This window comes from Leptodactylus fuscus, chromosome 5 (assembly GCF_031893055.1).
Source record: "Leptodactylus fuscus isolate aLepFus1 chromosome 5, aLepFus1.hap2, whole genome shotgun sequence".
Lineage (NCBI taxonomy): Eukaryota > Metazoa > Chordata > Amphibia > Anura > Leptodactylidae > Leptodactylus > Leptodactylus fuscus.
In genome coordinates this window covers 220,038,076-220,060,081 of record NC_134269.1, presented here as the reverse complement: position 1 = coordinate 220,060,081, position 22,006 = coordinate 220,038,076, and the positions used below count along the sequence as shown (strand labels likewise).

At 48.0% G+C, this 22,006-nt stretch overlaps 1 protein-coding gene across 1 annotated transcript in view; it reads left to right on the top strand.

The window, feature by feature from the left end:
* Positions 1–22,006, top strand: part of LOC142204635 (uncharacterized) — a 96,849-nt gene that overhangs the window by 57,003 nt on the left and 17,840 nt on the right. Inside the window, exons 25-34 of the mRNA XM_075275942.1 lie at positions 1,858–1,995; positions 2,079–2,219; positions 2,991–3,131; positions 3,304–3,336; positions 5,018–5,211; positions 6,200–6,211; positions 9,054–9,189; positions 13,400–13,531; positions 14,930–14,983; positions 17,979–18,139. Coding sequence (XP_075132043.1) covers positions 1,858–1,995; positions 2,079–2,219; positions 2,991–3,131; positions 3,304–3,336; positions 5,018–5,211; positions 6,200–6,211; positions 9,054–9,189; positions 13,400–13,531; positions 14,930–14,983; positions 17,979–18,139 — 1,142 coding nt within the window. The remainder of the gene's footprint in view (positions 1–1,857; positions 1,996–2,078; positions 2,220–2,990; positions 3,132–3,303; positions 3,337–5,017; positions 5,212–6,199; positions 6,212–9,053; positions 9,190–13,399; positions 13,532–14,929; positions 14,984–17,978; positions 18,140–22,006) is intronic.

The following is a 22,006-nucleotide window of genomic DNA, read 5'->3' as shown; positions in this document are numbered from 1 at the left end:
TTAGATACGATAGGTGCAGTGACTGTTTGCTGTATCACGTAACTCATGTTTGATGTCATCCCGAACGAGCCCCCAAGTTTTCGAGAGACATACAAGCCTGACACCTCTTTCTTGGCCAATTCTCCCGGAAATAGATGATATTCTCCTGTCCAGTGGCCGTCTCTTTGCAGCCTGAAACGGCTGATAACAAGAAGCACAAGTATCTCTCATGAGACGACAGACATTAAAGGGGTTGTCCCTGCACAGATCAGCTTTACTTCTCCAGTAATAGGAGAAGTGCTGCACTTCCCAGGAACCACCACTATGCAGTGGATGGCGCTCTGCACCATTCCCTTCATTGAATATAAGAGCTAGTGCGCGTTCCCCTTCTGGCACTTAGAGGCTGCCAGTACAGCTGATCTGTTTGGGGTCCAAGTCTCGAACCCCCAGATAGCTAGGTCATCAGTATAAATCAGTTTGGGGTGGACAACCCCCTTTTTTTTGTTTCTTATATAATCTTTTTCTTCTGAGTTGCCATATTATTCACCCTCTGTATATACACAGTGTTTGCATTCAGTACCAGCAAGCACAGATCCTATAAACTTCAATATATTTCTTTGTGACATTTTGGTGGAGTTGCCCTTTAAACTGAGGGTTCACGACCTCTAAATGTCATAAAAGGGTGTACAGAACAAATAATAAACACTTTCTGCCCACTCTGGTCAGGTGATCGGTGGGCGCTGCTGCCCACGGTCTAGTTCCTTAACCCTTCATCTTAGAACCTAGAGGTGTCTTCAGACAACAAGGGCGTCTTGTCTCGTGGGATCTCCTGCGACAGGCTTTTACTTTGAAAGGGCCCTTTTTTTGGCTGGGTATTTTTGGAGCTTGGGCTTGTCTTGTGTACACAGGAGTCTGCGACACGGCCCTGTTGTGGCCAAAGCCTCTCATTAATTACAGCACTGAGAGCGGCCTTCATCCCGTGTGTGAGGTCAAGCCAGATCACTACTGGGGCCCTCCAGTGGCCCTTGGTGTCTGACCAGGCAGGGGACCAAATAGATGCAGATATTAGATATGCTGGATTAAAGGGATCTCACTGTTATTTTCCTATTGCTACATCGTGCATTGTATTTATGAGATCCTTAAAGGGATCCTATCAGTCAGACACAATTTTTTTGTAGGTACCACGTTGGAATAGCCTTAAGAAAGGCTATTCGTCTCCTACCTTTCGCCGTCTTCTCCGCGCCGCAGTTCACCTACAATCCCGGTTCTTGTCAGTATGTAAATGAGTTCTTTCGCAGCACTGGGGGTGGGCCCCAGCGCTCAAACAGCACTGGGGGCGTCCCCAATCCTGCAAGAGAACTCTCCAGCGCCGCCTCCATCTTCGTCAGCAGCGTCATCTTCATCCGGCGGTGGCTTGAAACTACTAGGCCTCGGGCCTTAGGCAGAGCAGACAGCGCATGCCCACAGGCCACGAGAAAGTGTCTGCTTGCACAGTATTGTAAGCGGCCATTTTCTCGTGGCCTGTGGGCATGCGCAGTCTGCTCTACCCGAGGCCTAGAAGTTACAAACCATCGCTGCAAGAAGAGGCTGAAGTTGACACTGCTGAAGAAGAGGAGGCGGCGCTGAAAAGAGTTCTCTCGCAGCATTGGGGACGCCCCCAGTGCTGTCTGAGCTGCGAAAGAACTCATTTACATACCAACAAGAACAGGGATTGTAGGCGAACGGCGGCGCGGAGAAGACAACGAAAGGTAGGAAATGAATAGCCTTTCTTAAGGCTATTCCGACGTGGTCCCTACAAAAAATTGTGTCTGACTGATAGGATCCCTTTAAATTTTTGTTCTTAGTTCACCTAATGGTGTATTTCTTTTTGTTGTCCAGATAGAGAACCTTCAGGAGCAACTGCGGGACAAGGAGAAACAACTGAGCAGCTTGAAGGAACGAGTAAAATCCCTCCAGGCTGACACGACCAACACAGACACTGCCTTGACCACCCTGGAGGAGGCGCTAGCAGAGAAGGTATGGCTACATTTTCAGCACTAAATGTGAATTAGAACGTGTTGTATAAAGTTGCTAACACAAAGGTCGTGTCTGCGTCCTAGGAGAGAATCATTGAACGTCTGAAGGACCAGAGGGACCGAGATGAACGCGAGAAGCAAGAGGAGCTGGAATCATACAAGAAAGAACTGAAAGATTTGAAAGAAAAAGTCAGCACGTTGCAAGGAGACCTGTCTGAAAAGGAGGTGGGGTTAAAGAATAACTTGGGGGCTCGTCCGGGATATAATATTTTGTTGCAAAGTGGCCAGTAAGATGCTGCTTGGTGTTTCTGGGAGGGGTGCATTAACTCTCAATTTTAGGTTTAGGGAATTTTTAGTGGCACCAGTTTGAGTGCCTGTTGGTAAAGAAACTTGGGGATTATGTTGTCTCTTTGGGATAATACATTCAATGTTTAAAAGAAGATTCAGAACTGCAATACTCATCCTTGAGGGTGTAAAAGTGTGTCCTCCAGTGTCTTATGAAAAGGCTCTCGGAGGCTCCTTTTGGGTAGTGTACCTCTTGTTGACAGGTCGCTGACTGCTAGACAGGAGACTTTATCAAACACATTTGTTGACAGACTTTGAAAGAGTGTGGGGGGTGCACCATTAAACTAAGAGAAATAGGACAGTCATTTCAATATATTGCCCACCATCTAGACAATTCTGACCTAGCTGTTATTAGATCTTGGGGCAGTGGTTACGTGAGGGCACATACATAGCTATCAGGCTCTGAGGGCCCCAGACAGACCAAGGATGGTGTGATCTTCTGATGAGCATGAGCCATTCCCACAGTTTCCTTGTTCACTATCCAGACACAGGTGACAATGACATTTACATAGTGTTTGTTGGGGGTGGATTTTTTTTTTTTTTTTTAATTTTGTTTATCTAGAAAAGTTGGGGGCTCGTCCAGGATGTATTTGAAGTTGTGCTTGACAATATGGTGTTCCTGTTTCTTCTCTCATGACCTGGTCCGTGCAGTCTTCACTTTTGGATCTGAAGGAACACGCCTCTACTTTGGCATCCTCCGGCCTTAAGAAAGATTCCAGACTGAAATCCCTGGAGATTGCGCTAGAGCAGAGGAAGGAGGAGTTTATTAAGCTCGAGAACCAGCTCAGGAAGGTGAGGAATTCTGATAATTACTACACTGTAACAGAGATGTTTGCTCCGAGTCCTGTTAGTATACGGGTGTCATGGGTGAGAGGGGTTCCCTACATAAAGAAGAGGTGATGATGACCTTGCAGCTTCTTAGGTTTTCTGTCTGACTTCAGTCTGTTTCTTGTCCTTATCTTAGCAGTCAGATGGGTTACAGCACGTCGGAAAAGCAGTAAGTGGTTGTCGCATGGTGACCCGTGTGTTAAAGCTGATGCCCGCATGTTTTACTCCTCACTTTCATTGTTTGTGCACTCCCTCCATGTCACTTCTCAATATTGATGAGTTTTCTTAAACCTTCCCTCCAACCTGAGTGATATGGTTAACGATCAGATTCTTGTCAGTTGCTCACTTCCCCTCTTATAAATGGGCGATAATCCTGTCCATCTTCCTTTCTTCCTTCAGTAAATAGACACAAGGCCCATCTGCTCCTTTTCTCCCGTGCTTTTCCATATAATAAAATGCATACATTCCCTCCCTCTCCTTCTGTTATCCCTCCATAAGTAGGTGCTCTGAGAGTGTGTGCAACATGAATAAGTGAGCGCAGCTCTGGAGTATAATACAGGATAAGTAATGTAATGTATGTACACAGTGGCTGTACCAGCAGAATAGTGAGCGCTGCTCTGGAGTATAATACAGGATAAGTAATGTAATGTATGTACACAGTGACTGCACCAGCAGAATAGTGAGTGCAGCTCTGGAGTATAATACAGGATAAGTAATGTAATGTATGTACACAGTGACTGTACCAGCAGAATAGTGAGCGCAGCTCTGGAGTATAATACAGGATAAGTAATGTAATGTATGTACACAGTGACTGTACCAGCAGAATAGTGAGCGCAGCTCTGGAGTATAATACAAGATAAGTAATGTAATGTATGTACACAGTGACTGCACCAGCAGAATAGTGAGCGCAGCTCTGGAGTATAATACAGGATAAGTAATGTAATGTATGTACACAGTGACTGTACCAGCAGAATAGTGAGCGCAGCTCTGGAGTATAATACAAGATAAGTAATGTAATGAATGTACACAGTGACTATGTTGTGTATATACATTTATTCACCCTCCTTCTTGCGTCAGATGATTGCGTAGTTGCCATACATGTTCAGTCGCTTCTACATGCGTGTATATGTATGTATGACATGCTGCCTGTTTGATGACCATATCATGTCCCCTGTGGGTTCCACTTCCAGGGCGTATCTGGTCATCTGCATAGCCCTGTGATTAGTTCTATGTGGTTTTTGGCCCTCCTGCCCTGGTCCTGTTGGCGTGACTTCGCCCTGGCAGACAGTGACAGAGCACACAGTGTGTTTTGTGGATGGTGCAATGGTGCCAGGTGTATGGGAAGATTGCCTCATGTAAACAGGCGACTGTTAATTATCACCCACAGCAGCCAAGAGAAGTAGGGGGAGGGATGGGGTGAGTACCATCTGCCCTCTGGTCCTGCCAGCTGCTCACAGCCACCCGTCCTGTCATGGAAAAGTGGTGTCTATCGTCCTCAGCTTCGGGGACTGTGTGTGAGCCAGACATCTGGGCACGACCTTCTTATGCTCACCCTATTTCCATCACAAGTCTGCTAGAAACAGACCAGATTCGGCATTACTGCCAAGGCAGAGACCAAGTCACAGCGAGCTGACGTCATCCTGGTTTTGCCACTTAAGATGAAAAATTTGTGTCAAGAAGGGAACATCCACACACACCTATTATTAAAGAGGCCCCCAGTCTTAGTAACAACCAATATGGCTGCCTATACTGCTCTTTAGGGCTTGTCACCCAGCTTTTCCAGACCTCTGAGTAACCAGTTATGTAGGGGTGACCTCTGTTCTAAAAGATATTTGGTTATGTTTCCTTAGGCCCTCGATGCTGCGCAGGACGCAAAATCCAACCCCGAGGTGAATGACCGGGTGCAGCAGCTGGAAAAAGAGGTGGCAAAGTATCGGGAAGAGGCGAGCAAGTCCCAGGCAGAGGTGGACCGGCTACTGGACATCCTCAAGGAGATGGAGAATGAGAAGAATGAGAAGGATACGAAGATCGCCGAGCTGGAGAGGTGAGGGGACAACCACCAGTATGACTGCACTGTTAACAGCCCCCACTAGAGGGCACTGTGCTCCTTCCTTACATGTAGGGCCGGTGGTCTTTTGGTAAAACTGGTGTAATTGGATCTTCGTTCTCCTCCTCACCCTCTTAGACATTTTGGGGGTAGAGGTCTGTCCGCTTTTGGAAATATGTAGGTCAATGCAAATTTCTGCACCTATGTACCTGGTTGCAACCCCGCTATTGCAGTGCATGGTCCTGCGGGCACAGGATGCAGCTCTCCATTGTAGGTACCCACATACATTCCTAGGCTCACATCACACCCTGTGTTATAAAGACTTCACCCACAGTAATAGAGCGGGTATTCCACGCACAGCAAGTTACCCCCAGGATCCAACCACTGAGACCGTGAACTCTGACCTGCCGTTCCCCCTACTGGCGAGTAGACTACCTAGCTCTCATAACCAGTGCATATCCCAGTGGTCGGAGTTGGATTCTTTCAGTAGTTACCGGCATACCCCTTTAATCGTTGTATCATGAGATGTTCTGCCATTTCCTAATAGACTTTATGTATCAATTGCTCATCCTTTTCAAGATCTCTGCTTGCTGTCAGTGGTTGGAAAGCTGAAAGCCCATCCTGACCTAATCCTTCTCACAGCAGAAGGTTTGTCACAGTTGAATCCAGCCTGGAATCCTACACATGTCCGGCACAAATCCTGATCATGTGTTACATCGTCTCATCCTCACTGAGGGTTGTCGGAATTTAGGAGTGATCCAAGTCACGGCCAGCAAGCAGAGAGGGATTGAAACCCAAAGTTGTAGGCTTCATGTAGGACACTCTCTCACCCCCAAGTGTGGTCATGTGACCAGGCCCCGCCCTCGTTAGCAGTCATTACAGTTATTGTAACCTTCTTTCTCTCCTCTCTGTCCGTGTCCATTAACTGTCTCTTTATCTAAATCTCTCATTGCTGTCTCTTTCCTGGACATGTGGCTCTGCTCAGCATGACGTCAAGGTGAGTGTGCGTCTCTCGTGTGGCGGCTTTGTCTTTAATTTGATTGGCTACAACCCTGGAGCTGTCACACAGCTTTCCTGGAGGACTGAATGGCAAATGTATTATTAGCTGGGGGGGATTTGTAAGCATAACCAGGCAGCGCAACCAATATGGCCGACTCTAGCGCTCCCATAGAGAGTGTTACTAATATGCTGTGACTCTTCCCATTCACGTGAAGCTGGGTGCGATCTCTAAAAGCCACCTTTAGTGTTTGTCGCCCAGTTTCCCAGAAGGTGTCTGTGTCAAGGGGATGTCCTGGTGTATGACTAGTATCTGGGCTTGACATGTTTGGCGCCCGCTGTAATCTCTCCCCGTGTTAGTCTTTAGGGGTCTCTGAAGGATTATTAGAGCGTGACACTTTTCCGGCTCCTGGGATTGTGTCTATTACACGTGTGAGGAGGGGACGTCGCTGAGATGTGTCAAGTCTCAGGGGATTAACACCCTGCAGTCCTGGGATGTAATTGGGGTGAGGGGCTGACAGCTGTGGGCTCAGCGGGGAAGAGTGTCATATAGTTAGGGGGGGGGGGGTTACGGGATATAACCATTTCATGGGAGTTCTTGGCTGAGTCTTGTAGTATTATGTGTCACATATAAGGGACTGGCACATTCAGATATGTATATATTTATTTATGTATATTCTGCAGCTTTTCTATAGATACATTGTATCAGTGCGGCTGAACTTTGTCTGTGTAGACCGGATACAATTGTAGCAAACCCTCACCCAGTTTGGTGGTCTCACCACGATGCAATAATACGGTGACCGGTATCCGCTGATCAAATCTGAAGATAAGGGCAGATTCCTGAGTATGGTCAAATTACCCATAATTCCTGGTCATTGGCTGTCACTTTATAATGGCCACCAGGTGAAGCAGCCACAACCCAGCAGGTTGTCAATGGGAATAGGTTGTCAGCTGGAAAAAGTACAGACTGGGAAAAAAGATGAGAACAGGTTAAGAGTTGTCAGATGCGATAAGGTTGTTAGCTGGGGGATGTCAAAGGATTGTCAGCAGGTTATAGTTTGTCAAATGGGGTTGGGCTGTCACCTGGCATCAGTGCAGATGGGGAGGAAAATGGTTGTCAGCATCAGGCAGGTTGAAGGTAGTGAGACTGGATAAGGTTGTCAGCTGGAGGTAGTACAGAGGAAGGGTTGTCAGCGGGAAGGAGGTTGTCAGTGGGATCAGGTATTCAATGGAAGGCAATTCAGGGGAAATGTGCAACGGGTTGTCGGCAGAAGGCAGAGTCTAAGGTTGTTGGCTGGAGGTAGTTCAGGGTTGTCAGCAGGAGGTGTCAAATGGGAATAGGTTGCAAGTTGTCAGTTTGGAGCAGTCCAAGAGCAATGGGAGGTTGGTCAGCCAAAGGTAGGCCAAGTCGTTGTTGGATTTTGTCAGCCAGGAGCAGTTCAGGGGAACGCAGAAGAGTTGTCAGCAGGAGGCAGATTATAGGGTGTCAGGTTGGATCAGGCAGAGAGTTGTCAGCTGGAGGCAGATTATAGGGTGTCAGGTTGGATCAGGCAGAGAGTTGTCAGCTGGAGGCAGTGCTTAGGGGATAGTCAGTGAGTTGTCTGCAGGAGGCAGTTTAGAGGTTGGTAGCTGACAACCAGAGACAGGAATTGATATTGTTGGCCAGAGATGGGCGCAGAGATTGTCAGAAGGCAGTTTTTTGGGGGGAGGGTACCTGCCAGATGTAGGTTGGGGATGGGAGTTGTCACTTGTCGGTTTTGGCGGTTGTCAGCTGGAGACAGGTTAGGCTGTAGGACATGTAGGGGTTAATGGCGAGGGTCTGTCCGCTGCCCCGTCAGCTTGTGCTGAGTTGGGCTTGTTCTGTCCTGTGTCCGGTCACTCATTGTGTCGATGCCCCCGACTCCCCTGGATGATTCTATGCATTTCAGCAAACCCATTGTATTCCTGGAGAGGGTCGCCCGCAGAGTTCAGCATTACACCCGCCGCCCCATAACCCTTTCACTGCCTCCATCCCAAAACATTGTACTCCAGTCACAGGCAGAGCTGCATTCACAATTCTTCCACCTAGCCTTAACAGAGTGTGCAGAGAGACATTGTGAATGCAGCTCTGGATGTGACTGGAGTATGAGGTAATTTAGCGGTGGTCATGTGATGGGTCAGTTTGTATGCGCCGCTCCGCCTCAGCCCGGCTATTCCTGACTCGTTATATGGCTAATTAGAGGGCTCGGCCCTGCGGGGCGGCTGCATCGGCCATGTCAGCTAAATTTTACTTGGGTTGGCCCAAACTCCCAGCCAAACGTCTATGTCCAAACCACACTGGACTGGAGTGTAACCCGTCAGCTGACTCCGGACCCCCTGAGTGCGCTGGTGCGGCCCCCGGCCCGCCACTGCTTTACTGGAAGAGTTACATAACTGGGGAAAGTATTCACACCCCTCCCTCCTGTTTTCTGGGAAAGCTAGGTGACAACCAAGATGGTCCTTGTTACATTTCTCACCCAGCTTTCCCAACTGATCAATCTGCCTACAGAGTGTAATTACTGCATTACAGGGTACTTTGCCATTCAGGGTTCTTGGAAAGCTGGGTGAAAACCAAAACTGACATAATACCTCTCACTCAGCTTTCCCAGGCTTCTAAATATTACATCTGGGTGACGACTTCTATAGAGGCTGTAAGGGTAGCGTTGTTGTTTGTCACCCAGCTTTCTTGGCATGCTGAGTTTAGGAAAGCTGAGTGACTCCGCATCGTGTGCGCTATATTAGCAGCCTCGTTGGCGATCACCCAGCTTTCCCAAGAAATTGATAGGACGCCTTAGTCTTACCACCTTTTCTTACTTCTTTTCCAGGCAAAACAAGGACCAGAATAAAAAGGTGGCGACGCTGAAACACAAGGAACAGGTGGAGAAGAAGAAGAACGCTCAGCTCCTGGAGGAGGCCAGACGCCGAGAGGACAACCTGACCGACAGCTCCCAGCAGCTGCAGGTAGAAGCCTCAGCGGCACAGAGTGTTTCAGGAGCTGGATGGAAAGGATGGGGAGTGGTCAGTGGGGACAGACTGAGACATGATGGAAGGAGTAGAGTTACCAACAGCACAGAGTGTTTCAGGAGATACCCTTTGTGTTATGTAATCAGCAAGTGGGAGTCACATTCTGACAAATGCTTAGCTTCTTTAGCAGCACAGAGTATTTCAGGAGAGGAATGTGCTGATGGTATCACTAATAATCTGGTCAGTATGTAGGGGCCACTGGGAATAAGGGAGGTGGACTTTCTTATTCTTTACCCCCCCTCTAGCCGTCGGCCCGATCCCACATGTACAAGCGGAATATTTTCATTTGGAGATGAAGAAGCGGCTTCCACTGTGAGAGGTGGGAGACGAGGAGCTTAATGAAGTCTGGCAGCCCCCTCCTCCTTCCTCCCCTCGCTCGGGGTCTGCGGTGGGCTCTGTGAACTCACTGTCCCGGAGTGGAAAATTCATCCCTCCTGGAGGACGCTACTGGCAAACCGATCCCTCTGCCTCTTCCCCCAGCGACCGCGCCAAACACGTGTGCAGTCTGGACAGGGATCGGGGCTGCGGTGTCACATTCAGTGCTGTGTTATATAATGGGGCAGGAGGGCACCAGGTGAGTCCTGGTACATTGGCACGAGGTGAGCTCTGTTCTCCTTACTACCAAGGCAGCAGCTCCAAAGCCTGAGACGGGGAAGGTCACAGAACGTTCCATTGGGTTCCGGATTAAAGGAAGTCCACAACGTACATTAAAGGAAGCTTCCTTCCAAGTCCTGGTATTCTGGATTGTAGGACGTTTGTCCACTGTCATGTTCTGGAGTAAAGGACTTTTGGGTTATAATTCTGGAATTACCCAAAATATCAAATCCTGGATTAAAGGAAGTTTTACATATAGAGTATCAAATGGGATTAGGAATCAGAAATATTCCTGTACAGATTGAGGCGCTCGGGTCCGCTCTGACGTCGGCGCCTGTGGCCATATATAACCGCTCTCTCTCTCTCTCTCTATATATATATATATAGATTTATATCTCAGATGCCGGTGCCAGCAGGTTTTGGGTTTGGGGTCAGTTCACAGAAAACCCAGTTTTAGAAATTTTCTGGTCTCCGTGGTTTTTGGCCGGAATTAATAGAACACAATTTGTAAGACCTCGGAAAATAAGATCAGCATGTTCCCGCGGAGACCATCTGCACGTCCCTCCCGCCATATAAATACCCTCACCGCACACTCCCTGCTCTGTGCTGCCCGAGGAGGGGGCGAGGTGAAACATCCTCAATCCGCAAAACCCAAAGATGGCGGCTCGGAAGTTACGCACGGGGTGACGCATTCGTCCATTGCGGTCGGCGGCTCCAATCCAGGATCAAATTACTAAATTACAAAAAAAATAACAATTTGTGACTTTTTTTTTTTTTTAAAAAAAAAATTTTTGTTGAGTTTTGTTTGTGGAAGAATTCCTGGAGACACTTTGAGGTTTCTGCCTCTTTCTTGAAGGTCTCGTTGCTTGTCAGAAATATTTCAGGAACATCCCTGAAGCCTTTTCCTCCGAGCGTCTGGCGGAGGGCAGTGACAGAGACTCCATTCACTGAGACCGACGCGAGAGAGACGGATTAGGGCCCCTGAAAAATGTCTCCAATTAGTCAGCGGGGGCTCTCTGCGTGCCCTCTCTAAGAGCCTGTGATTTAGGTGCTTGGCCTCTGCGTCTCAGGTTGTTGTGTTTGGAAGGATGAATTCGGGTTCCCCGGGGGATGGTGGTTTTGGAGACACGCCATGGAGCTCACTGAGGGACCCGCAGGCGGCCATCTTGATTCACAGGGCTGGCTTGGGGCCAAGGTGTCCGGCACAGGGTTTGTGGTTTGGGCCATCTCCAGCTCACCCAGCCTGTTTACGTTGGACAAACACAGCAGTTTACTGGACGGGTCTTGTTCGGAGCCGCTGGCCAGGAAGTCGCAGGATGAATGCTGCTGCCATGGCCTGCGAGACCGTCACCACGAGACAGCGGCTCACATGACATCATAACGGATCAATGCTATAATGCTTGAGAGGAGACAGTCTGAGACTGAGCAGACACTGCCAATGTTTATTCCCAGGCTTCATGAAAAGATAATAAAAAATTCAGGGTCTCTGCTATGACTGCGCCCAGAGGCTGATCGTCCTGGGATCTCTGCTTGCTGTGACTGCGCCCAGAGGCTGATCGTCCTGGGATCTCTGCTTGCTGTGATCATACCCAAAGGTCTGACCTGATCACCTCTCACTATAGTGATGCTGATACATTGTATCTAAGCCATCAGCTGTATGATACGTTGTATGATTTGTTTGGATACTCTAACCTCTCAGGGCGTTGGAGGTAAAAACCATCAAATATCTGTTTATGGAGGCAGATCTCAAGACTTTAGAAAAGGAAACTGGAGTTGCCCTTTCAGGCTGGACACAGGTGGTCTGATGCCTGCTTTTAGGGTCTCATTTTGCAGCCCCTCCCCCAGGCTGTCTGTCTGTCTGATGATTGGCTGGGGTCCCTGGATCCTGCAGCTCGTCGCTCTCTGTTTCTGGCAGGGGGCACTTACTTTGTAAGATTATGATCTGAGGCTTTCTGCGGTGCTGGATCATGTCAAGCAGATTAATGGGAGCGATGACAGAAGAAAAGAAAAACCCGCAGCACGGTGGACTGAACCAAACAATAGAGCGATGGGGGGAGCAGCTCTCATATGGTACACAGAGCTTGAGCAATTTCTTTTTTTTTTTTTTTTTTTTTAGAAGATTTTCGGATGTTCCCTCACCCCAAAGTATACAAAATGACAAAAAATTCAGCAGTTTTCTAATGAATTCTGACAGCTGAGGATTTGCTACAGTTGTATCCAGTCTGGATAATCCTGTGTGAGCTCCGGTCCTGATAGTTTGTTACAATGTATCAGTCCACATTGTGTTTGTGTCTAGACTGGATACATTGTTTAGGATTAGGGCCGGGCTTCAGCCTTCGGATGTTCACATTCACTGACAGCAATCCCAGATCTTAAGAACGGTAAAGAACGGATGACCAGTCTATCAGAAAGTTGCAAAACTTAACGTTTTTACAATTCTGACCGTAATTTGAGACTGGTATCAAATACAAGGACATGAAGCACATACTACATAAATATGTGCCCCCCACTGGTTTCTGTTGAAGCTCTTGGCCAATCAGAAGTGCCCTAGAAGGATCATGTGACAAGTTTATAGGGCGCACATTTTGGAGGGGTGTTGCAGCTAATCCATGGCCTCTGACCCCCAGCTCCTCCACTTGGTTCCATCCCAGAAAATCCATGTTGTCTGGTGGATCTCGCAGAACAACCTCCAACGACTTACAAGACGACCCCTGAGCTTATTACTTAAACATGTTCCTCGGCGCCCCTTTCAGCTCGGGGTGCCAAGAGAGACTTCCTGAAGATCCAGCTCCATTTCATCCCGCCCTTCTGTAGGTGAACATCAAACATTCGTATTTCCTGAGCCGAAGAGCCGCAAAAAACCCCAAGACTTAACACAAACCATTTCCGTGTAATAATAAGAGACGGACCCTCCGTGTAACACAATCCCCCCGGCCTCGCTCCTGAGAAATCCACTTCATACCGGCATCTGGAATTGATTTATCTCCCCTGTGCCGGGGTCCCAGCCAGATCCAACCATTGGCATTGAAGTGATGGTTCCCTTGTATGACATCCATATAGTCTGCAGAGCTTGCAATGGTATTGCCATGGTCAGTGCCACATTGGGATGTGGACAAGGATGCCAACCAACCACGGATGATGGCAGTAGGTGGGTGGGATTGGGGACCTCAGGTATTGATTTTAGGTCCTTTTAAATTCTTATTTCGCACAATGTCTTAACTCTTTAACTCTTGCTTCACTAACTGAGACGTTTCTTAACGTTTTACTAACCCCCTGCTCTGCACCGGCTGCTATTACTACTCTACGACTACTACTACACCCCTGCTCTCCATTGAGTCTTCCCATCACTGACTGCTAGCTCTTTAACGCTATGGCTGACCCTGCACTATTCTCCGGCCGGCCGCCATCTTTGTGCAGGACGCCGTCTTTGATTTTCACCACTTGTCTTCTGCCACTAACCTCCTGCTTCTCCCAGACACCTCTGGCTGATGGTTTCCTTTCTGCTGAGGTCTCTTTGGCCTTGTGCCTCACAGTCTGCCATTACTCTTTGCAGGACGTCATGCGCCAAAAGGACGATCGCATCGAAGAGCTGGAAGAGGCTCTGCGCGAAAGCGTGCAGATCACTGCCGAGCGAGAAATGGTGCTGGCCCAAGAAGAGTCTGCAAGGACCAACTATCAGAAGCAGGTCAGACCCCGGGGCCCAGGATTGTGCATCCGCTTACTGCAGACTTATCCCCCTCAAAATCAGCAAAGTTCTCAATTTATGTTACTGTCATTCTGGTATCCTTTTCATGAACCAGGAGGAGCAGGATGAACAGCACTATAGCTCCTCCTTCACGGACAGGGTGCAGCTCTATAGCATAGATAGAGTGTAGTAAATGGGGGTGGGTGCTGTTATATACATTAGACGGTCAAGTGATGACTTAGGAGACGGCATGTAAGTAATGTGTATGTGACTTCTGCATAGGCAACTGAGATTGGATCATATATTCTATCCTCCAGTCACAACCAAAGCTGCAGTTAGTCATCTGCGTACTATCACTACATTGGGATTGTTATTTACTACTGTGGTGTCCAGCTGTCGATAAACTACAACTCCCAACGTGCCGGCCGATCTTGTGTCCGAGAAGATGTTCACTTGGTTGTCTTGTGAGATGAATGAATGTCCTGATGTCTTAAGGAGCTGCCTCAGTGGGAAGATGTCATGGATAGGTCTTACAGAAGATGTGATAGGAAGGGACAACCTGACTAGGCAGGTCCACAGCTTTGGATGTTCAGCTCTGTAGTAAAGCATTGCTTGGCTCAGTGGGTAAGTGTCCTGATATCTCTATCAAGATTTAGCTTGGTTAGTAGGCAGAGCATAGTCAGAATGATAACGACAGGCGGCTCTTTACACTGCATATTGGAGATGTGGCTCAGTAGGACTGTGCCAGGTATGTGTGTGGCTCAGTGGGAGCGTGATCTTAGCTCAGTAAGAGGCCAATTCTACTGGTTGGTGAGGAAGTGTGTGACTCAGTGGGAAAGGAAGATGTTTTTGTGTCCTTCACTTTGTAGCACAGTAAAGGGATCTGATATTTAGTAAGGGACAGTGTGTTACTCAGTGGGTAAGTGCTCATATTAGTTCATTATGAGGGTTTGATATACAAGATGATATAGAGTCAGTGTGTGGCCCAGTAGGAACAGGTTCTTGTGTCCATTGGGTTGGTGATGAATTATGGTATGGCTCAGTGGTAACATGACCCTCTGTCTATTAGGTTAGCTCCATTAGTGTGTGGCTCAGTGGCGAGGTGCTCTTGTATCTGTGACATTAGCTCCATTGCACGGTTTGCTGATGAAGTAGTGTATGGATCAGTGAGAACGTATCCTTGTGTCCATTATATTAGAATAGATCGGTCTGGATACAATGTGTCACTTAGTGGTAACTTGGCCATTACTTTTAACTCCACTGCCCAAGTTGTCTAGAAGTTTTTTGTGACTCAGTGGGAAGATGCGCCATCAGGATGTGTGTACTTCCAGCATGACACTGTGCCTGTATAACCGCATGCTTCCCTCCTCTCTTGTGTCTCTCTCTGCCTTTCTGAAGCTGTCTTGTGAAGTCCCGCATGACGCCGCTCATCCTGCCTTTAAATGGTGCAAGGTATAGTGAGCACCCCGCTCTGTCTGCCATGACCTTCCTCTCTGGACCCCTTCACCCTGTGCCATAGTGACCCCTAGACTATTCCCAGACCCACAGCCCTAATCATTCTCCCTCTGTCTTACAGTAAAGTTATAACATTCACTGTCACAGCAGGCTGTAAAGTAAGATGCTTTCCCTATGGTTTATCTTGTTCTGTTGACCTCTAGTGGACAAAAAGAACATTACCATATATCACACATCAAAGTAACGTACAGCCTAATGTTAGTGTTCCCCTTTAAATGCTGTTAATAGTTGTCACTCTCATAAATAATAAGTTTGGACAGGGCCCGGCAGTCACCCTCACCCCAACCCTGTGCCTCATACCTCATGCCAGCCGTGTCTGTTGTAGACGGGAGATATCTCTTACTTAATTAAACAGTTGCTGAGGCAGAACCGGTTGGTCTGTGACCGGGAGACGTACAGTATTGTGGTGTCCCGTCAACTTGGCAGGTCTTCACGTCAGTGCCCCCACATGGCACATTGATATGGACTGCTCAGGTGTAGTATCCCCCCACAATCACAATGAAGGTGGCCATTTACTGCCTGAGGGGGACTTGTCAGTTCATTTTAAGCTGGTGACCTGAGGAGGCATAAGGCACGCACTACCTCCAGTACCTCATGTTCTCCCACAGTCACTAGTTTCATGATGCCTACGTCGCCACCATGAGATCAGGCCACAGCTGGTAGGAGCCAACCAATAATAAGTCACAGGCTACCTGCCGCTCTCCAGTTACCTTGGCCGCCTTCCCTTTCCTGTTGGCAAGGGGATCCGGCGCGGTGACGGATGTGATTTGTATTAATAATAAGATGGTCCAGATTACATGGTAAGTTCATCCCGCGCCGGTTTATTTATTCGTCTCGTTAATCGCGGGTTAACCATTTATTAATTAGACGCCTCTGTCAATCGTCTGTGACAGTGGTCACATTGTAGATGAGATCATTACATCAGCAGGGGGCGCCGAATCTGTGACCCTTTCCCTTTAACCACTGAGCATGAAAATTAACCGTTAACCCTTTATGCCCCCCACCCCCACTCCCTCCAGTTAATCATTACCCCGTCTTCTCATGCAGGACGAATGCTTAACCTAATCCCTTTATGAGTAAGAGGGGCCGCTGACGGGGGTGCCTAAAGTATCCCCAAAGTTTGATAACATGGTTCCTCACTCATGAAGTAAACTCTCTTCCTCCGCATACGTTTTTAGCATCTTCCGAGAAGCGGGTGGTTTTCTTCAGACTTTCCAGCTACTGCCAGTGCCGTCACCTTATTCGACCTTTAAAGAAGGCGTTTTACGACACCGCGCGGGGTCACAATCATTTCTATCTACGGACGTTGCTTCAGGGTGACGTCCTGCTGGGGACTGTAGTACTGCTCCAGCAATCATGGTTGTGTTATGAAAAGTTCTGGAACTTTCTGTTGCGCTTTGTTGCAACTTGTCATAGTTTGCAAGTCCTCTGCTTGCTGTCAGCCACTGGGAACCTGACACTGGAGAGCGCTGATACACTGTAACAAACCTGCGGATGGAAACTAAAATGTTTGCATTGACTGCCACTGACTTTGTGCTTTGTAACTGAGTACACTAGGCTTTTGGCTCTGCTACATCCACACCTAAGTGCCCTGGGGTTAGACGCAGTCCTGTGTAAATCTGCACATAACAGATTGTCATATCACTGCGTTTTTTTATGTATATTTTTAAATTTTTATAATTTATATATATTATTCCTTTTTTTTTTTTTTTTTTTTTTTAAATCTGACATTATTGTAATGTAATTTGTTGGATTGATCTAAATTGGTGTCATTCGCTCCTCCTGTAGTCAGTGCCCTCTTTGCTGTGGGTTCACCATGATGATCGGGGTTCTCCCTGCGCAGCCTCGCCCCTCCTGTAGTCAGTGCCCTCTTTGCTGTGGCTTCACCATGATGATCGGGATTCTCCCTGCGCAGCCTCGCCCCTCCTGTAGTCAGTGCCCTCTTTGCTGTGGCTTCACCATGATGATCGGGATTCTCCCTGCGCAGCCTCGCCCCTCCTGTAGTCAGTGCCCTCTTTGCTGTCACCTCACCATGATGATCGGGGTTCTCCCTGCGCAGCCTCGCCCCTCCTGTAGTCAGTGCCCTCTTTGCTGTCACCTCACCATGATGATCGGGGTTCTCCCTGCGCAGCCTCGCCCCTTCTGTAGTCAGTGCCCTCTTTGCTGTCGCCTCACCATGATGATCGGGGTTCTCCCCGCACAGCCTCGCCCCTCCTGTAGTCAGTGCCCTCTTTGCTGTCGCCTCACCATGATGATCGGGGTTCTCCCCACACAGCCTCGCTCCACCTGATGTCCTCCCCAATTACATGCTTTAGGTCAGAGCAGAGCGCAGGTGAGCGGAGCGGACAGACAGCACTCTGTTCCCAGAGTTCCCCCTCATCCTTATTATCCCACCATAACACATGATAGGTAAATGACGGGCGCTGCTCGCGGAAAAGTCGATCGGCCTCATGAAAAGAAGACAAGCGCTCCCAATGTGCTGACTGATCCGGCATTCACTGGCTGACCTTGGCTGCTATATCCTGAGTCCTCTCTAATTATAATTAGCTGGTAATCAGAGGGTCATTATGGAGGCTGTGAAACCCCCTCTTGTTCTGCCGGCACACAGCCAGGGGGTTCCTTAAAGAAACAGAGCAGTCGCACAGGGGCAGCCATCTCTGCAATGGAGGCTTTTTCCTTTAAAAGGCTAAAACTTACGTTTAGCCTAAAATGTTATCTGGTGGGGGGGGGGGATATACAGTATGGCTGGTATAGCTGGTATTTACCCATGCAATAGATTATATCCTGTCCATGTGCAGCATCCCTGTAAGCCACCCCCTCCCCCTCTAGTTCTGACTGGGTGCAGGTGCAGCAGTTTCTCCTGTCTATGAACCCCATCTCTGCGCTCGGCTTCTTTAGTCGGTGACTATATTCTCATGTGTGTCTCTCTCAGGTGGAGGAGTTGATGATGGCCATGGAAAAGGTGAAACAGGAACTGGAGTCCATGAAGGCCAAACTATCGTCCACCCAGCAGTCACTAGCCGAGAAGGAGATTCATCTGACCAGTCTGCGTGCCGAGCGGCGCAAGCACCTGGAGGAGGTCCTGGAGATGAAGTAAGAGCCGCCTGCCCTCTGCTTGCTGTCATTGTATACGTTTAGGGGGTCCTGCAGCAGCTGAAGGTTTGTTACGATTGTGACAGACCCTCAGCTGTGAGAAGTTTTATTTGTGGGTGCAGTTTTGACCTCTGAATGTAAAATTACGTTCACTTTTGCTCCAGAGTCTCCGCTGAGGTTCGGTGGAGGAAAAAGTCGAACATGTGGGACCTTTTCATCCGCTGATCTCAGTGGTCAGTGAGGTGCACTGCTCTGTTGTTCTGGTTCTCTGACAAATTCGGACAACAGAGAGGGAGCACTAGTGTGAACCTAATGTAAACTGTGAAGGTTTAGTCACTGACCGCTAGCAGAGGATTTCAGACACTGGATGTGAAAGTCTATTAGAGATGTAAATTGATCCATGTTGACATGAGACGCTTCACACCTCATACCTCCCTGCAGTGATGTGTGGTATTTCTCCTCTGTCAGCTGCTAAGGGGCTGGGGGGCCCGGGGTTAATACTTCTGACGCCTGACACAAGTTTGCTCACTGCTAATTACGAGTTATTAGACGACTGTCCACCACATATACAGCGGCAGCTGCTCCGAGAACAACCGGAACTGCAACATTTATTGGTTTCTTTCCTTGTAATACTGTCCTTGGGGCGCTGACCTCTGACTGCAGGAGGAAGAAGTGCTCTGACCTTATGACACTGCGGTCAGCGAGGACCCCCCCTCCCCCCCCCCAGATCTTCCGGCCTGGATGTAAGAATTATACACAGACGTAAATTGGCTGCTTTTTAAAGGTGCACACCATCCTATTTGTTAAAGTAACCAGAGCTAGAACTACTAATCCCATCATTGTTGTGGCTGAACAGAACCTACTATCTGCATTCAGACACGTTTCAGGTGTAACTTCTCTGGTTCATCAGAGGCTGAGATGTTTGTCTGCTCATACTTTACACTGCAGCGCTGCTCATTCAGATCAAGTGTGGAACACTAATATTTGCTAAAACAGCAGTGAAAACCTATTATATATTATAGATCCTCTGTTAAATCCAGAGCTGCGCTCACTATTCTGCTGGTACAGTCACTGTGTACATACATTACATTACTTATCCTGTATTATACTCCAGAGCTGCGCTCACTATTCTGCTGGTACAGTCACTGTGTACGTACATTGCATTACTTATCCTGTATTATACTCCAGAGCTGCGCTCACTGTTCTGCTGGTACAGTCACTGTGTACATACATTACATTACTTAACCTGTATTATACCCCAGAGCTGCGCTCACTATTCTGCTGGTACAGTTACTGTGTACATACATTACATTACTTATCCTGTATTATACTCCAGAGCTGCGCTCACTATTCTGCTAGTGCAGTCACTGTGTACATACATTACATTACTTATCCTGTATTATACTCCAGAGCTGGGCTCACTATTCTGCTGGTACAGTCACTGTGTACATACATTACATTACTTATCCTGTATTATACTCCAGAGCTGCGCTCACTATTCTGCTGGTACAGTCACTGTGTACGTACATTGCATTACTTATCCTGTATTATACTCCAGAGCTGCGCTCACTGTTCTGCTGGTACAGTCACTGTGTACATACATTACATTACTTAACCTGTATTATACCCCAGAGCTGCGCTCACTATTCTGCTGGTGCAGTCACTGTGTACATACATTACATTACTTATCCTGTATTATACTCCAGAGCTGCGCTCACTATTCTGCTGGTACAGTTACTGTGTACATACATTACATTACTTATCCTGTATTATACTCCAGAGCTGCGCTCACTATTCTGCTGGTACAGTCACTGTGTACATACATTACATTACTTAACCTGTATTATACTCCAGAACTGCGCTCACTATTCTGCTAGTGCAGTCACTGTGTACATACATTACATTACTTATCCTGTATTATACTCCAGAGCTGTGCTCACTATTCTGCTGGTGCAGTCACTGTGTACATACATTACATTACTTATCCTGGATTATACTCCAGAGCTGCGCTCACTATTCTGCTGGTACAGTCACTGTGTACATACATTACATTACTTATCCTGTATTATACTCCAGAGCTGCGCTCACTATTCTGCTGGTACAGTCACTGTGTACATACATTACATTACTTATCCTGTATTATACTCCAGAGCTGCGCTCACTATTCTGCTGGTACAGTCACTGTGTACATACATTACATTACTTATCCTGTATTATACTCCAGAGCTGCGCTCACTATTCTGCTGGTGCAGTCACTGTGTACATACATTACATTGTTTATTCTGTATATTATTCCGGAGCTGCGCTCACTATTCTGCTGGGAAACTTCAGCTCTGAATCCAGCTGTATTGTGAGTGCAGCTCTGGAGCATTTGGATGTTTCTCCCATACTGAATGGCACCATTATTATAACACTTAGACACTTTCTGTCTACGTGAATTTCTACAATGTGGCTGCGTGTATTTGGCGACCTTGTTTTCATTGAGGCTTCCATGGGTATAAAAGTTGTCAGTTTTGGGGTAATGATATTTTCACACCTGTCCTGCGCCTTTCCATTTCGGTGTTACCAGCAGAGGCCGCCGCACGTCACAGTCGCTGCCGCTCGCCATCCGCGCATTCCTCCGGCACAAAGAGCAATTCTCTTTTTTTGTGACCCTCGAGGAGGCAGAATCCACCCGTCAGTGTAAAAATGTAATCGCTTACGTGGCAAATGAGGCGTGAAAAGAGTTTGGCAGCGGCGAGGAAGTGGGAGCCAGGGCCCCCCACAGCCCCCCGAACCTCTCGCAGCCCCCCCCCCGACCCCAGGAGGAAAGCGACACTGGGTCAGGATTAATCAGCGGCACAATAATAGAAAACACAATCCCTAATCCTGCCGCTCCTCACAAAGGGACGATTGTGCCGACCTGAAAGAAACGGGGGAGGGGGGTGCAGGTTGTAGGTATTAGACACCAGGACCATCGGGGTAGCCCCTCCTCCAGGCGCCATTAACCCCTCACAGTCAGAACGCCAAGGGTTAAGTGCGATACTTCACGCATTCAAGAGGCTGCCTGCAGACCGCAGGGTCCTAGTGCCGCTGCTCCCACATTCCAGCAGGTGCATCGATCATATAAGAGGACTAGAAATCCCACAATGACCCCACACCAGGAGCAATATAGTGACAAAATTCTTACCCAGCTTTCCTGAGACCTTATGTATGTAAGGCAGACATATGCCCCTAAGCATTGCAGATTTACAGCTCTGGAAAGATGGGTTACATCATTGACTGATGTGGTACAGGGTTCTAGAGAGCTGAGTAGCAACCACTGTGGCCCAGCTTTTCTAAGTGCAGAATGGTAAGTGTGTTAGTCAGACATGTATTCATAACCTATGCAATTCACCTTTCAAGGTTCTGGGAAAGTTGTGTTACAACTGCTTTCTATGTTAAGGCTTAGTAAGGGGGTGGGTCCTTATGCTGGGGTGACCCTGGACTTTGCTGATGTTAGTCAGGCGCCACCTTGTGATCATGGCTGTACATACACAACACCAGTACACGTATGTTTGTTTCATGAGGTCACATATATGGCAGGGTAGTCGGGGGGGGGGGGGGGGCGCTGTGTGACATTCAGGTGACAGCCCAGACCCCAGATATACATAGAGCTCTCTGTTACCTCCCATCAGCTGAGGCCCCTCATACCTCCTGTCAGAGGAGGGGCTCAAACCCATCTGTATATGGGAAAGATGGATGTCTAGTATAACCAGTATAGAAAGATCTCTGCTGAGGTTGGTTCATTGATCAGGATTCTCAGGAAGTTTGGTGATGGCCATATTAATTGTCACCCATCTTTTCTGGAAACTGATAAATCGCTATATTATTTAATAATGACGGCGC